Source organism: Molossus molossus, unplaced genomic scaffold (genome assembly GCF_014108415.1).
Source record: "Molossus molossus isolate mMolMol1 unplaced genomic scaffold, mMolMol1.p scaffold_m16_p_7, whole genome shotgun sequence".
Classification (NCBI taxonomy): domain Eukaryota; kingdom Metazoa; phylum Chordata; class Mammalia; order Chiroptera; family Molossidae; genus Molossus; species Molossus molossus.
Window position 1 is genome coordinate 104,207,537 of NW_023425401.1, and position 16,109 is coordinate 104,223,645.

Sequence of the window (16,109 nt, forward strand, 5' to 3'; positions counted from 1 at the left end):
GGTAACAGTGGGGACATAAGTACTCTTAAAATGTCAAGCTTTTGAAATTTTCCGGAGAAAACCAAATACCATATATTTTTCAACATTTCCCCCACATCTCAGCTCACCTCCCAGGATTCCCAAGTGTATATCTGGATACCACTTCATGGATTAAAGTCTCTTCTGAGACATTTACCGGATTATATAGAAAGACTCAACTGTCTGTCACTATTACTCATTTCTCACTGTATAACATCCTTGAAAATGTTTATCTCATTAGTGTATCAGAAAGGAATCCACACACTTCCTGGGCTATATTCCAAGTCCAGCAGTTTTTAGCAGGCCTGTGATTTTCTATAGTATTTATAAACATCCAACCATGCATGGCTATAAATCCATGATATTACTTAGGGTATCACCGCATTTTTCACTGTCCTGTCATTGGACACGTAAGCATACCCTTATTGTTTTTCCAGAGTGTGGGCAATCAGCTACACAACCGAATCAAAATAGAACAGTGACAGGACCTATTCTTCCACAGTCCGATTTAAAACATGTGTGGTCTTCTGGTAGCCCCAGTGCAGGCCGATAAGATTCTCAGTTCAGATATTTCATAATGTTGACGAAGGAGCCTCCATCTTCCTCAATCTTAAGACACGGAAAGTCTCATTGTGTTGTGAATCAGGAGGTTTCACAATGAGTGTGAATACAATGACAGCTTCCCTGTTTCCCTTTCACTAAGTCCCACATGATCACCGAGGATCCTGGAGTTTTCAGCACAGCCCGAGGCTCTGTGGAATTTTTTTTCCTGATCGTCTTCACATGGCTCCTTGTGCTGGGTCTAAAAAAAGTGGACTCTGTGATCACGGCTCTCTAGCTTCCCAGCTCTCTAGAATTTAAAATCTCGGGAGTTATTTGTGTTCCCCCTCACTTAACATTGCTCCTGGATCTTCCCTTTCACGTGCTAATAGTTCAAAAGGCTGGCTAATCTCCTGTGTCATTCTCAATGCTACAGCAGTTGATACTTCAGTATCCTCTGATCCTTGTAACTGTCCTTACACATATTTTGGAGGCTAAAGTTCAGTCTCTGAAATCAGACCTACTGGCCACCTGTTATCTGTATTACTGAAACTTTCAGATTGACCTGAGCCTACAAATCCCTATGACTTTGCAAAATCCCTGATGTACTTATTCCAAAGATATGGTACAGAATAGTTCAAGGGCCTCAAACAGGCATAGGTCAGTCACTTAAGAAGCTTGAACTAGCCCTGGCCAGTGTGGCTCAGTTGGTTGAGCATTGTCCCATGCACCAAAAAATTGCCGGTTTGATTCCCAGTCAATCTTCTGTTCTCACATCTCTCTCTCTCTCTCTCTCTCTCTCTCTCTCTCTCTCTCTCTTTCTCTTTCTCTCTCTCTCTGTCTCTCTCTCCCTCTCTCTCTCTTTCTTTCTCTCTCTCCCTTCCTCTGTCTTAAAAAAAAAGAATAAAAAGAAGTCTAGCCTGGCCTGTGTGGCTCAGTGGTTGAGCATCAACCCATGCACCAGGAGGTTGCCGGTTCGATTCCCGGTCAGGGCACATGCCCAGGTTGTGGGCCCGATCCCCAGTGGGGGGCAGGCAGGAGGCGGCCAATCGATGTTCTCTTTTGTTGATGTTTCTCTCTCTCTCTCTTTCTTCCTTCCTCGCTCTCTAAATTCAATAAAAGGGGAAAAAAAGAAGCTTAAACTATAAGTGCCTAGATCTCTGTCTCCAGACGGTCTGAAATGGTAGCCTTGATCATCTGTAGTTTAACCTCAAGTTCCCCGAGCATTGCCACTGGGCATTGTAGCAAATATTAGCTCTGAGTGTTTTTTTCTGTTTTGTATGAATACTATTTGACCAAGCTCTCTTCTTTTTTTCATTCTTTCCTTTCTTCCCACAGCCCTACTTACCTACCTATCTACAGCCTACCTACATTTACCGAGCACAGTGCCAGTGCAGAGAGAAAGCAGAGATAACAAGTTACACTCGTATTTTACACTCAAGGACTTCTTAATCTATAGACTCTTCATACATACATTTAATTTTACAGTGTTTCGCTGTTCTAAACAGCCATGTTCGGCCATGAAAAACTGTGTGTTTTGCCTTATCTCAGAGTTTCTGGGATGAAAGTTTCTCAGAGCCTCTGTCACTTCCTCTTGAGGTCAGCCCTGGCTCAAGGGAATTCCTTGTAAGGTTGAGAAAATGAAGACACTTATTTCTCAATACTTGACAGTGCCGTTGGTGCAGTTTTGAATGATAAACATTTGGATCCTGGCCATTTGTTCTGATCTTTAGCTGCTACCATCTTTCACCAAGTTAGTTTGAGGTCCCTTTTCCAAGACTGGCTTACTGATTTTGGAAGTGATATGTAGATCTATTGCTAATGTGCATACTGTGTCTCCTAAAAGTTTAGGCACTACTCCTTTTAAACTCTATTTCAAATTTCTTTTGCATTCTTTGCTGCAAAATGCACATATTGCTTTTTTTAAAATTACCCCGGTTCCTGTTGGAATTCCACCGGACAAAGCGGGCCCCGGTGATCTTTACTGTTACACTAGCTGTCTCACCTGGCTTCCTCAAGGTGCCCTTCCAGTATGGCTAGGGCAGAGCTGATTTTTTTTTTTTTTTTGATCTTTTTTTAAAGTGATTTGATGTCACAGGAAATGGCTCAGGCAGGATAGTCAGCTGCAGTTTCCCCTGTGAGGTTCGCCATCCTAAATGGCTTTGTAAAGAACTACATTAAAGCTCAATTAGTCACACAGTAAATCACTAAGCCTTTAAGGTGTCTGCCACTTCCAACTGGGGATCTTTTTCAGGAACACCCTCTGACCAGGACAAGATACCTTTCAGCTTCAAGAGTTTCGGGCTCTTCTGTTGAGGTTGCAAAGAGGCTACAGTGGGCTAGGGCCCTTTGGAGGCTGTGACAGAGGACCTCTGAGTCCCTACTCCTTGTTCTGTATTGCCTAAAGGCAAATATAGTCACTCCAAGTTAGGAGGGTTTGGGGTTCACCCTCTGGAGGAACTTTCTTACAGTATTGTCTTTGGTGATCTCTCAGCTGGAGAGCTCCATGGTTCTTGGTTCTGGAGGAAGAGGGAGAGACATCAAAAGGATGAGCTATCCCAGCATTTCTGTGGCTCTTGAAGCAGGAAGGAGAAGGATAGTGGGAAGGGCATTGAATGTGTGTGTGTGTGTGTGTGTGTGTGTGTTGGGCAGAGTGGAGAGGGTGTCCTGACGCCTCTTTTTACCCCAGTTCTGGATGTCCATCGTGGCCACCACTATGCCCATACCATGCGGAGGCTTCATGCCTGTGTTTGTGCTAGGTGAGTTCTGATGGGGAGCCTGGGATCCTACTGATAGCCCAGTGTAGGGTACTGGGAAAATAGGAGAGGCCTGGAAAGCTGGGGGCTTGTATTTGGTCTTAGTGCCTAAGGAGGGATTGGCTCTGAAAATATAGAGGGCAAAGAACTTGGATCTTTCTATACCTCCCTCCCTTCTGTCTTTGCTCTAGGAGCTGCATTTGGAAGGCTGGTAGGAGAGATCATGGCCATGATATTTCCTGATGGTATCTTATTTGATGGACTCATCTACAAGATCCTACCTGGGGGCTATGCAGTAATCGGTGAGACACATTCCGTCCACCCTCCTGAAACCAAATATTGGGTCCCTCAAATGCCCACACTCCCAGCTCTCCCATGACGTCTTCATTCCAGGCTATACAATATGGTTTTAATTTAGTGCTCTTTAATTCAACTTGTGTTCAAATAATCAACCCTTGGTTCTGACTCTCCTTAACATGTATTAAGTGTCTGAGAGACTTAGTTTCTTCAGGCAGAAAAGAAGGATTATGGGGATCAAATAAGATGATAGGGATAAATCACCTAAAATTGTGTCTGAATATTTAAAGGGTTTTGTTTTTTTTCCCTTCCAATGCAACAATGCAGGTGACTGGCACGGCTGCTGTCACCTCGCCAATGTGCCAGTATTTACAGGATTTAAGAGCACATGACTAGGTGCCAAGAAACAGGGTCTGGACCCATCTCGGCCACTCGTCACCTGGATGGTCATGGACAAGTTAGCTAGTGACTTCTGAGATAGCTTGCTGCCCTAACATTCTATGAAATCTATTATCCCATCCAACCAAAGCCCACATCTAACACAGTGACCAATATAAATCCTAGAATGATAGTACCGCTTCCCTCCTTTCTGTCTTCACTGAAATCCCATAACATCTAAGGCCGTGCCTCCCCTAGATATAGGAGAACTAACCAGCTTCACTGCTCATATGATGACCTTTCTCTCCCATAAATTGTTGTCTCAAAACCTGAGGTCCAAAGTAGAATGCCCTAACTGGGTTTTAAAATGCTCAGTGAGGAATGACACAGACTTTCAAAAACCGGGAATGGATGGCACATCACTCTCTTCATGATTGAATGAAAACGTGGGCACATACAAAGATTTCGTAACTTGTCAAAGATCATGGAATAAGATCAAAATGATGATTTCCTAACAGTTCAGCATTTTAGACCCTACTTTTTTTGTTTGTTCTTCAGTTATTTATTCAGTGAGTGCTAAGTGTCAAACAGTGTTCCAGGCGCTTGACCTCAATTGTGTTTTAGCTCCAGACCCAAAAAAGCAGAACAATCCCACAGAACAAATCCTTGCAAAATTGGACAGAACAACTCCAGGGCTGACATCAGGACCAAATGCAATGATCATTTACCCTCTACCCTAACACCCACCAATCAATGGAGACCATGACCCTAACTCCCTTAGTCACCATGATTAATGATTTTCCTCCTATATAATCCATTCTTTGGAAGCTACCAGGGAGCCAGGTCTTTGCGCATGAGCTACTTGTGACTCCGGTCATGGCGCCATCTCCTTAATAAATCCTTACTTTCTTGGCTGCAAAGTCCTGTTCATGTCTTATTGGGCATTGATGTGTGCAGGCAAATGGCCCCTTCAGTCTAGTAACACATTCTTGGTGGCCCTGGAAGGTAGTTACGCCAAGGGGGTGGCTCACAGGCTAGCTGACCATTTGAATACAGGGTTGGGACTTTGACACAGGTGATATCAGCCCTATCTCTGGGCAAAATTCCTACTCTTGTGAACTTCCTACTCTTGGCAAATGGTTATCATGGGAGTGTTGGCACTGATCCACTCTGTGTCACTCTCGTCACATCCTCATGTGCCCTGCAAGCCAAGAATGTCAGCTCTTATCCACCAGTACATTCCTGTGTCTCATTCTAGGAGCTGCAGCGCTGACTGGTGCAGTGTCCCACACGGTCTCCACAGCTGTGATTTGCTTCGAATTAACGGGTCAGATTGCTCACATCCTACCCATGATGGTGGCTGTTATCTTGGCCAACATGGTGGCTCAGAGCCTGCAGCCCTCCCTTTATGACAGCATCATCCAGGTCAAGAAACTACCCTACTTGCCTGACCTTGGTTGGAACCAGCTCAGGTCAGGGGCACCAGCTGGAATTAGTTCAGCTCTGATGGGGTGGGGTGTGGGAGGTTCTGAGGTTGAGATTGCAGTTAGGGTCCATGTTGGCGAGCACTGCTTTGGATTTCTTTTCATATTCCCATGTCCTTAATAAACCATGTGAATAACCAAATGGCAAAGCTCACAGGAGGCACAGAAGGGCCAGCAAAGGGACAGGACTATGTGGGGCTCACCCTCCACGCTGTCTCCTTCCACAGCAAATTTACGATCTTTGTTGAAGACATCATGGTACGTGACGTGAAGTTTGTTTCAGCTTCTTGCACGTATGGGGAGTTGCAAACCCTGCTCCAGACCACCACGGTCAAGACTTTGCCACTGGTTGAGTCAAAAGGTCAGTGGGAAGGAAGAAAGGCAATGCCTGAATTAGTGACTTGAATTTGGGCTCTGTAGAGGTGGGAGAGGCCCTGTGGTGACTTGTCAGTGGGGGCCACTTAGTCTGCTACTGGAGACTCAGCCTGTGCTCCTCAGAGAACATGATCACCCTGAGGAAGGTGAAATACAGCCGTAACACAAGCACAGCAAGACATTTAAAAACCAACTAAAGAAGCAGTCCATTCTCATTATCCATTGTAGCTATGTTTTTATAAAGTCGCCATGAACATTGAATTAGGGATACTACATGGAACCATTGCTCCTAGAAGACAGACAAGGTTAGGTTCCTGCAAGCCCTGGTCACATTTTCTTCCACTAATCAATGCATAAACTTTTTTTGTACGTGTTTCTCTTTAAAGACACCTTACTGATTATATATTGTTGATTCATTCACATTGAACTTACAGCCAACAGCATGAATAGCTTGTGCCTGAGACAAAGCTTACCTAAGTCACTTATTTTCTCACAGTCTTTATCCTGGGGGCAACTTGAAACCGCAAAATAACCAACACAAAACACAAAAATGTGCAAAACGTGGCAATAAATGTACCATGGAAAGAACATTTGTTTGCAATATGAGAGCTGGATAAAAATAAATGAAAGTATTGCATAACTGTGTTCAACCTCAGCGAGGATGTGTGGGGTGATCCAGGTTGCTTGTTGCTCTGTGCATGTCTGAATGCCAGCGGCAGCACCGTGAGTATTGGTTTGGGGTCACAAATAGGCGAATTCGCAAAGAGGGAGTCCACAGATAACAAGGCTCAGTTGTTCGTCTTATAGCCCCTTATGTGGTTCTCTTTGCTTCTTGACTAAATAATAGCTGTTCTTTTTTTTTTTTCCTTTATTGATTTTCAGAGAGAGAGGAAGGGAGAGGGAGAGAGAGATAGAAACATCGATGAGAGAGAGCATCAATTGTCTGCTTCTCGCACCCGCCCCCCCCCCCCCCCCGGGATCTGGCCCACAACCTGGGCACGTGCCCTGACCGGGAATTGAACCAGCGACCTCTTGGTGCATGGGTTGACGCTCAACCACTGAGCCACACCAGCCGAGTAATAATAGCTGTTCTTTACTGTCCAACTGAGATGCAGATCGTCCATATGAAGGAGTGACCGGTTTTAGTAAGCGGTGATCCGACGCGTCCTTCACTGTGTTTTCTGCCCAGCGTTAGCCCTAATCCTGTTCCGTATTATTTCCTACTGTGGTTTATATGTCTACATTCTGATCTTTCTCACTAGACTGGGTATTCCTGAGGGTAGAGACTATCACTTCTATCTTCTCCATCAGACTGCCTCCTTGTAGATATTTACTAGATATTAAATAAATACGTGCCTCATGTTTGAATTTGTGTAATAGAGAAGAATCATGGCAGGCCATTTGGAGCCATTAAAATGGTGAGTTCTGATTTCAGATACTCAGAGTGTCCAGCTTGCTTAAGTCAGGCTCGTTTTCCCCAAATCCCTTCGGGGAGGCGTCTACCGCAGCGGCCACCGAGGTGCACGTTTTTCCTGATAATGACTAAGACGCGGCGGTAGGATTGATCTCCCTGGCGCTGCTGCAATTTTCTGGCCTGAAAACTTAGTGAAAGTGTTCATTATAGCAGCAGAATTTTGACCTTCCCAGGAAAAGTAGGCATGTTGTTTATATCCTAGAAGGATGCAGGCGCTTTAAATAATTAAACATCAGATATCCTTGTAGGCTTCTTTCCAAGTATATTCACATCTCTTTTTATTTTCCCCCTTTCCCCTCCCCTCCCCTCCCCTCCCTCCCTCCCTCCCTCCCTCCCTCCCTCCCTCCCTCCCTTCCTTCCTTCCTTCCTTCCTTCCTTCCTTCCTTCCTTCCTTCCTTCCTTCCTTCCTTCCTTTTGGAAACAGGGTTGATTAGCCTATTTTAATACCAAATTCACCTATCTGCAAACAGCCTATGTCAAAACAGTACAGATTAGCACCCATTAGTGTACTATCAATTAGGTCTCTATGTGCTAAATGGGTGAAATAAAAGAGACCCCGTGAGGTCAATCCTGCAAGATTTGTGAAATGAATTTTTAGGGAGAGAGGGTGAACACTGGAAGGGAAAAAAAAAAAAAGCAGAGGCGCTGGTTTTCTGTCCTTGTCTCCATCCTGTGGAGCAGGGTGGCGTTGGGGAGCTGGTGATAAGCGGGCCCTGAGGCTGAGCTTGGATCGCCCCCAGATTCCATGATCCTGCTGGGCTCCGTGGAGCGGTCGGAGCTGCAGGCCCTCCTGCAGCGCCACCTGTGTCCTGAGCGGAGGCTGCGGGAAGCCCAGGACCTGGCCAGGAAGCTGTCTGAGCTGCCTTTCAACGGGAAGGCTCCGCGGGCTGGGGAGGGGCGCCAGGGCTCCGCGCCCCAGGGCCGACCCGAGTCCTTTGCCTTTGTGGATGAGGATGAAGATGAAGACCTCTCTGGGAAACCCGAGGTGACCAGGCTGGGGAGCAGGAGAGACTGGGACAAAGGGAAAGTAGGAAGGGGGAGTGGAGATGCTGGTCATTGAGAAAGTCAGAGAGACCACTGGCCCTCAGTCCAGAGGATGGACGGAGATAAGGCTGTGGACAATGGCCCGGATGAGAACTCAGAGGGATACAGGAATTCTGAAATGGGAGGGAGAATGGAGTTAGATGGACTTCCCAGGACACCAGCTGGAAAAGCAGGGTAGCACTGGGCAGCCTCTTCTTCGGGCCTGAGGATGTTTACTGCCCCTTACAGCTGCCTCCTCTTCCTCCTCCTCACCCCTTTCCTACTGTTCCACTGCGCCCCGAAGAGCCCAACGGGCCCCTGCCCAGCCTCAAAGAGCAGCCAGAAGCTCCGGAGCCTGCAGGTAAAGATTCTCCCATCATGCACCTTCATTCAGCCTAAGAGCTGCTACTGTGAGGAGGGAGGAAGGAGTTGGTGAGAGAGGGTTTCTATTCATCGAGTCTCCATGTTGCTGCCCCAAGAGTGGGGCAAGGGCTGATTTAAGAGGGTAGAAGAGAGGGTGTCTATGGTGCTGGCAAAGTGTCGGGACCACTTGGGAGCCTCTGGCTGTTTCCTCCCAAGAAGGGTGGGACTTGTTTGTGTCCATTTCCATCTGCTCCGCGCTTCTCTCAGGTCAAAGACGCTCCATCTACCAGTTTCTGCTGTGCTGCTTACTGGGCAAAACTCACCCCACCAAGAAGAAAACCAGCCAGGTGAGAGATGGGGGGGGGAGAGGCAGCCTGTCTTTGAAGAGGGAGACAGCCACAGCCCTTAGGTCAGGAGGGACAGGATCCCAGCAAGGAGCACCTTCATCACACGGGAGGAACGGTGACCTAGAAAGAAGGCATCTGTGGCCCCGGCCAGGAGGCATGACTCTGGTTCCGTTGGGAAAGAACTTGGACCTATGTCTCTCTTCTCTAGGATCCAACGGATTTGGTGGATAACATGTCACCTGAAGAGGTAAGTAAGGGAAACAGCACCCTGGGGTGAATTGTTCTGTTAAATGAAGATATTGCTCCTCTTGTTCTACCTCCGTCGCGTTGTTGTCAGAATCAGAGGCAAGTCTATGCGGGGAAGCATTTGGGGAGGCTGAGGGGGTGTGACTATGGAGACAGGGACGAACACATTGCGTGGAGGCAGGGAGACCTGATAGTGCTCTCAGAAGGACCGCTGTCATTGCAGAAGACGGGAGTCTCCATGTGCAGATGGGACCATGGTGCTAAGATGAGGCTTAGACCTGGGGGACATTCTGGATAGGCAGGGGCTACGCGGGGGGGCTGAGCTTTACCTGCAGTAACATGGCACCTGCACCAGCACCAGCACTTACTCCCCAAAGCCAGCAAGGTGCGACCTGCCCCCGGTGGAGGTTGCTCTGCTGACCGACCGCGGCCTGACGCCGCGGACAGCCAGGAAATGCCAGGACTGGCCAGAACCAGTCTGGGGACAGGGATTCACAGCGCTGCCTCTCGGGACACATGTCGATTTCCCCGAAGAGCCAGTTCTCAAGTCCAGGAGCCAGAAAGTCGAGCACACTGAATGGCCTTGGCTACGAGTCGTGAAGGAATGTGGGGCGGTGATGGGGGGCAGTACCCATGGAGACACAGCCTAGGGGCCGCGCAGACACGACAGAATCCATCACAGCCCTTCCATTTAGGACTGGAGAACGCAGACTCCAGCTGTGTAGCGGACAAAACCATGGCGCATGTTACTTTAGAGTCAGCGTCTTATTGGACACCCAGAATAAATACGTGCTGAAAGTTAAAAGTACTCCAGGGTTGGAGGAAAGGGTGGGGAGCGATAAGAGAGCAAGGTTCGCTGTCCCCTTGCCACCCCTCAAAACACATACATGTCTGATAAATGACTCACGGGAAAGTCAAACAGATGCTCGCAGAGGAAAAAGAAAAATCATTCCTCTGTCCGCGAGCAGGAGTCAGATGGGCCGTATCTGTAATCAAGGTGTGCCTGGCCAGGGCGCTAAGACCAACAAGCATGCTTTTTTTTGGTTTGTTTGTTTTTGGGGTTTTTTTGTTTGTTTTGTTGTTGTTTTTTTGTTAACACGCCAAAGATAGCCAGCCAGCTAGTTGCTCAGCAAGGCTGCTTCATGACCCCTGAAAATAAAGTGCACCAGGGATGAAAAGACCAGCGTCTTTTTTTAGTTTATATTTTGAGTTTATATCTTTCCCAAAGGAGACCTTAGGCAGCTCCCAGCTCCCATGCGACTCACTGACATTTTGGAGGAATACCATCCAATACATGGTTTACAGGCTCGATCAAGGGGGCACCGTTGGCAGTATCCAGATAATACCTGTGGGAATGTTGAAGGAACTCAACGACGGGCTGCCGGGGTCCCTGCTCTGACTTAGTTCTGCTACTGGGGGTGCTCACAGCTAGAGCTCTGGTTTGTAACCGGGGCTGAGCTTTTCCAAGTTCAGACTCAGGAGGAGACATCCTCTTGCCCTTGGACAAGAACCGGAGGTACTGGGACACTCCCAGCAGCCAAGGTCAGGAGCCCAGCTCCACCTCTGTGCAATCTGAAGAATGTCTGACACAGAGGAAGTGCTCGGTACAGGTTCTGTCCTCGTCATTCCTTAAGGGAAGGCAAACATGGAACTAGGGAAAACCGGAAATGATCACGGAAAGGTCCAGGGGCGGGGCCAGCCAAACCAGCATTGGCAAGAGGCCGACCTTCATAAATAAATCGTCTCTGTGACATACCTGCTTCGTGGTCGCCATCCTGTGTCGTGGGAGCTGGTCAATCCCCATGCAAACCTTTAATCAGGGAAGAGGAGAATTTCAGAAAACTTTAGACTCGGTTATGAACGCCGGAGCTATCCTGGATTCCATGGACGCTTGGGGATCTGGGTGTTGTATCTCAACTCTAGAGGGGAGTTGGCCTTCGTGTTTTAATGCTTCTGTCCTGAACAAAACACACACACACACACACACACAAGATGGCTTTGCTCAAATCCACTAAGCGCCACACGACCCAGCGCAGCTCTTCAAATCCGACCAATATCCGCCACAATCTACTGCACACGAGGAAAACGTGCAGAAGATGGTGAGAAAGGCGGTGCAGCAGGGAGCACGGCCCAGGCCTCTTCCGAAAAGGAGAGGCCAGCAGAGCGCTGCAGGAATTGGAGAAGGGGCCGAGCACACGGCCATGGAGCGTCAAGAGTGTAGAGTTGGGTGTAGCCGGGGGGCAGGGTGGGGAGGTGCAGCAGCCAGGGCAAGTAGCATGTTTCACTGGAGCAGGAACATGCCAGGAGCCGGGGGAAGACTGGAGAGAGAGGGTGGAATAAGTGTTTGGGGCAGGACGGGCTGTCCCTTGGGAGACGGGAGGGGTTTAGTGATCAGGATGGTCTGTGCTAGTTCCTTGTGTGTTTCAGTTGCCTATTTCAGGATTCCCAGCTGGGAGGGCTGCTTGGGCCCAAGCCTTGAACCTGAGGGTGAAGAGGGCTCTGTGGTGCTGGGTGACTCCTCTACTCCGCCCCACAGATTGAGGCCTGGGAGCGGGAGCAGCTGAGCCAGCCTGTCTGCTTCGACTGCTGCTGCATTGACCAGTCCCCGTTCCAGCTGGTGGAGCAGACGTCCCTGCACAAGGCTAGTCCTTGTCCCCACGCCGGGCTCTGGGAGGGCAGGGCGGTGTGGGGCCGCTGTGCGCTGAACCGCTGCCCTGTCCACGCAGATCCACACGCTCTTCTCACTCCTTGGCCTCCACCTTGCCTATGTGACCAGCATGGGGAAGCTCCGGGGTGTGCTGGCCCTGGAGGAGGTAACAGTGATGTGTTCCCGTTTGAGCAGCCGGAGGAATGGGTGGGGCGGGTGGTTTTAATCCCCCATTTCCCTATGTCTCATGCAGCGACTGGAGGAGGGACGGGGTTTGGCAATCAGGGGTGTGGGTAGAGAGGGCTGCAAAGCTCTTAAGGGGACATAGATCCTCACCCCAGATGTAGCCCTTGTGATCTGCCATAGTTGACATGGATTTGGGATTGGGGTTCAGGGCACAAGTCATGGTTCCATAGGGGTGTTCTATGGGGAGGGCCATGGGAAGGGGGAAGAGACAGGATGTGGCTGAAGGGAGCCTGAAGGTCATCAGGAAGGGGCTTCAGAGTCACTGCTCTGCAGGGAGTCGGCTGGTCAGGGCCCCTGTCCTTTTTCTGTTTCCTTTGATCTCTCTGTGTGGTCCACCTTTCTTGTCACACTATGGCTTCGACATTCCTTTACCTCTTATTGTATCTGTTCTTCTCACACCGTCCTGTCTTCTTTCTCTTCCCAATGCTGTACCCTCTTTCCCTTTCCCTCTGCCCCCAGCTACAGAAGGCCATCGAGGGGCACACCAAGTCGGGGGTGCAGCTCCGCCCTCCCCTGGCCAGCTTCCGGAGCACAACTTCAACTCGGAAGACACCTGGGGGCCCGTTACCCCCTCCGGAGGGCTGGAGCTTCCCTGAGGATGGGATTGGGGCTGCTGAGCCCGAGGATGTGGTTACTACCTCACCAGAGACCCCGAAGCTGCCCCCCACCCCAGAGCCCCCTCTTTCCCTGGCTCCAGCCAAGGCGGAAGGTGAGCTGGAGGAGCTGGAGCTGGACAGTCCGGGGCTGGAAGAGGAGCTGGCGGACATCTTGCAGGGCCCCAGTCTGCGGTCCACTGATGAGGAGGAGGAGGAGGAGGAACTGATCCTCTGACCCGCCCCCAGGGACCACTCATCAGACTGCCGAGAGGCCCAGGCCCCGGGGGTGGATTTGTGTGGGAGACAGTATGTCTTAGTGTTGGAGAGATCGTGCCAATATCCTGGCCCCTCCTGAGAATTTTAATATGTGACCATGATAGTCCGAGAGGAGGAGTCGGAATTTGGGCAGAGACTAGCCTTGGTCAATAATTTAGGCCATTCCGCCACTCATCCAAGTGAAGGGCCCTTATATTCCATGGACCTTCCTGAAGTTTCCTCCCCGGTATTGGTGGGGAACGCCCAGCCTCTCTCTGCCTCCCCTCTTCCCCCACAACTCCAGGTGTCATTGTCCCTGCGCCTTCCTGGCCTTGCCTATCTGTCCTTCAGTCTCCACGGGGGTGAAGGGAGGCCCGGGACGCTCGTGACCCTGCAAGTGCTGCCCTGGAGGAGGCAATGGGACCCCCTCCTGGCCTTGGAGACCGATGGCCCCAGAACACACTCGCAGACCGTCCACAGCCCCTCCCAGCACAGTCCCCCAACCCACAGTCTCCCCGCTTCCCGAAAGTTGCCTCCAGACTCCATCTGGCTCCCACTATCTATCCCCAAGCAAGGGCATCACCCAGGCAGCAGAAGGCCAGCCCCACGTCCCCTTCCTTTGTCCCTAATCTAAGCTGTGAAATGTGGATAAAGAGACTATCGGAGGGCCAGCCTGGGAGAGAAAATGCCACAGAAGGCTCTCTGTAGGAGGGGCAGGCACCTGGAGCTGCCCCCATGGCTCCATCTAACTCCCTCCGGCAGAATTCCTCCGCTCCCACATCACAGCTTCCACACCCTCATTTCCAGGTCACGTCCTAGAAGAGCCAGCCCCTCTTCCCACTGGGGTCATTGATCCGTCCTCCCCCAGGGTCAGCTCCGCCCTCGAGCTGCTCTGGCCAGGGCCTCTCCCGCCAAGAACCAAAGCTCAGGGCAGCCAGGCCCTCCACTGGGTCAGACACCCGCCCTTAGGCTAGCTCCTTGGGTTCTTCTCGGGGTGGAGAGCTGGGGTGTCGATGTCAACATGGCAGACCTCCTCCATGCTTCCGCGCTTGGGCCCTCCCCAAATCAGCAGCAGGGAGCCTGCCGGGACCCAGCCTTCACTGCAAGCAATCCCAGGGCTCTGAGCATCCAAACACCCTTGCATCCATACCCCAAGTCTTTTCCCTCCCTCCTTTATGCCTTCTAGCGTCCCCTCTCCGATGTGATATGCTCCTCCTTCACCTCCCCTGGGCCCAGTCTCCTTCATCCCCCAAAGAAGACACTCATAGTCAGAGGATGCCACCACATTCTTTAGTGCCATTGAACACAGCCTGGAGCCCTCCCCCACCTTACATCCCTGCCCACTCCCCAGGCCGAGAGGGAGAGGCTGTAGCCTGGGGAGGGGGCTGGCAGTGGGCATTCGAGCCCAATGCCCATGTGTATATAATCTATAATATTTATATATATTTATATATAATTCTCTCTGTAATATATACCATAGAATCTCTCTTGGGCCTGGGGTGGGGATGTCACATTAAGAAAACATGCTAAGACTGGCCACAAAAATGGATATTCCCCAGACCTGGAAGACAAGCATGGGCTGAGGGGGGGACGGAAAGGGTCATAAACACATCACCAAGATTCCCTCCTTAACGCAGGAGAAGAAGGAAGGGGGTGGGGGGCGGCGGAAGGGGAGGAATGAAAGATTTGGGTTTTCCTTTAATAAAATGAATGGAAAATAAAAGTGCACCCCCCACCCCCCCCAAAAAAAATCATTTAGCAAGAGCAGTTTCATTGACAATAATATAAAAACAGCCTCATTCCGGGACTGTTGTAAATCGTGCTGCACAGCCTTTAACCCCGGAGGAAAAGCAACCCTCCCTCACCCAACAGCCTCTTCCAGCACATGCCCCTCCCCTCCCCCCAATAGGCTATAAGCAAACCCCATGCACCCTGCCCCCAGCACCAAAGAAGAGTCCTCAGAGGGGCCCAGGCCAGCTCCCTGGGTCTTCTCCCTCTTCCAAGTGGAAGGGAAGCTCCTTGCAAATGCAGACCCCCAGCTGACCTCTGGTCTGCGCACGTGCCAGCCGCCAGCGCGGGGTGGGTGGGGATGTGGAGCCCCGCTGGAGTCTGAAATTGGCTAGATTCCCTGACAATTCAGTCATCTTTCGGCAGGGACCAAAACAAGGCTTCCTCGAGGCAGGGAGGGAGGGAAGAACGCTGTTTCTGTCTACCTACCCCGACTCCCCAGGGCCCTGAGCAGAAAGGAACTGGAACGCAGGAGCCCACTCACTGGAGGGGCGTCTACCATGGTCTGGGGGCAGAGGAGGGGCAGGAAGAGGATGAGACTAAGGAAAAGAGGTGCATCCAGAGAGCAGGTTGCACAAGCTGAGGTAACAGGTGGAGTTCTGGGAGGAGGGAGCCTGGAGCATGCGGAAACCCCAAGACCTGTGGCAGGAGGGCAGGGGGAGGGCCAAGACCACGGCCCAGAGCTCCCAGACAGAGGTCCTGGGGCCTCCCAGTCAGGTCACATGATCACTCAGCAGCCACAGCTTCAGGTGAGGTTAGCGAGTCTTCGCGCACCAGCACTCCCCAGCCTGCTGCCGGTTCCTCCCCGTCCACCCCCTCCCTGAAGACAGGACCCCCGCCTCGGCTGCATTTCAGGACCACATGCGAGGAAAGCGTGAACGGGATGGGGGTCAGGGTCATAGAGGGACACACACACCCCACCTCTCAACCTCCTCATTCCAAAGAAATGGACATGGGGGGATGGGGGTGGGGATGGGCAGTTTGTGCCCAGGGTCTGAGAGGTGACAGCGCTCCCTTCCTGGAGGAGGACAGAAGCAACAGGAGCCCTGACAAGGCTGGGGTGGGACACGAGGCCCTGGAGCTGGAGTCTTAGAAGAGGAAAGAGGACAGGTAGGCAATGAACCTCTTAGCTTCTCTCTCCGGCCCAGAGTCTCCCTCTGGCAGGGGCCAGGGAATGGGGTCCCACCGAGCACGCCACAGCTGCCGCCCCTTTGCTCCAGCCTGGCCCTGCTCCCAGCATCCTTACAGAACTGTGGGGCTTTGTGTGCTGCGGACA

General features: G+C 50.9%; 1 protein-coding gene across 1 annotated transcript in view; it reads left to right on the plus strand.

The window, feature by feature from the left end:
- Positions 1 to 13,229, plus strand: part of CLCN1 (chloride voltage-gated channel 1) — a 28,864-nt gene extending 15,635 nt beyond the window's left edge. The window contains exons 13-23 of the mRNA XM_036246574.1: positions 3,248 to 3,317; positions 3,506 to 3,616; positions 5,248 to 5,461; positions 5,701 to 5,834; positions 8,063 to 8,307; positions 8,595 to 8,706; positions 8,976 to 9,055; positions 9,264 to 9,302; positions 11,838 to 11,942; positions 12,028 to 12,114; positions 12,654 to 13,229. Coding sequence (XP_036102467.1) covers positions 3,248 to 3,317; positions 3,506 to 3,616; positions 5,248 to 5,461; positions 5,701 to 5,834; positions 8,063 to 8,307; positions 8,595 to 8,706; positions 8,976 to 9,055; positions 9,264 to 9,302; positions 11,838 to 11,942; positions 12,028 to 12,114; positions 12,654 to 13,025 — 1,569 coding nt within the window. The 3' untranslated portion in view covers positions 13,026 to 13,229. The remainder of the gene's footprint in view (positions 1 to 3,247; positions 3,318 to 3,505; positions 3,617 to 5,247; positions 5,462 to 5,700; positions 5,835 to 8,062; positions 8,308 to 8,594; positions 8,707 to 8,975; positions 9,056 to 9,263; positions 9,303 to 11,837; positions 11,943 to 12,027; positions 12,115 to 12,653) is intronic.
- The last annotated feature ends 2,880 nt before the right edge of the window (positions 13,230 to 16,109 follow it).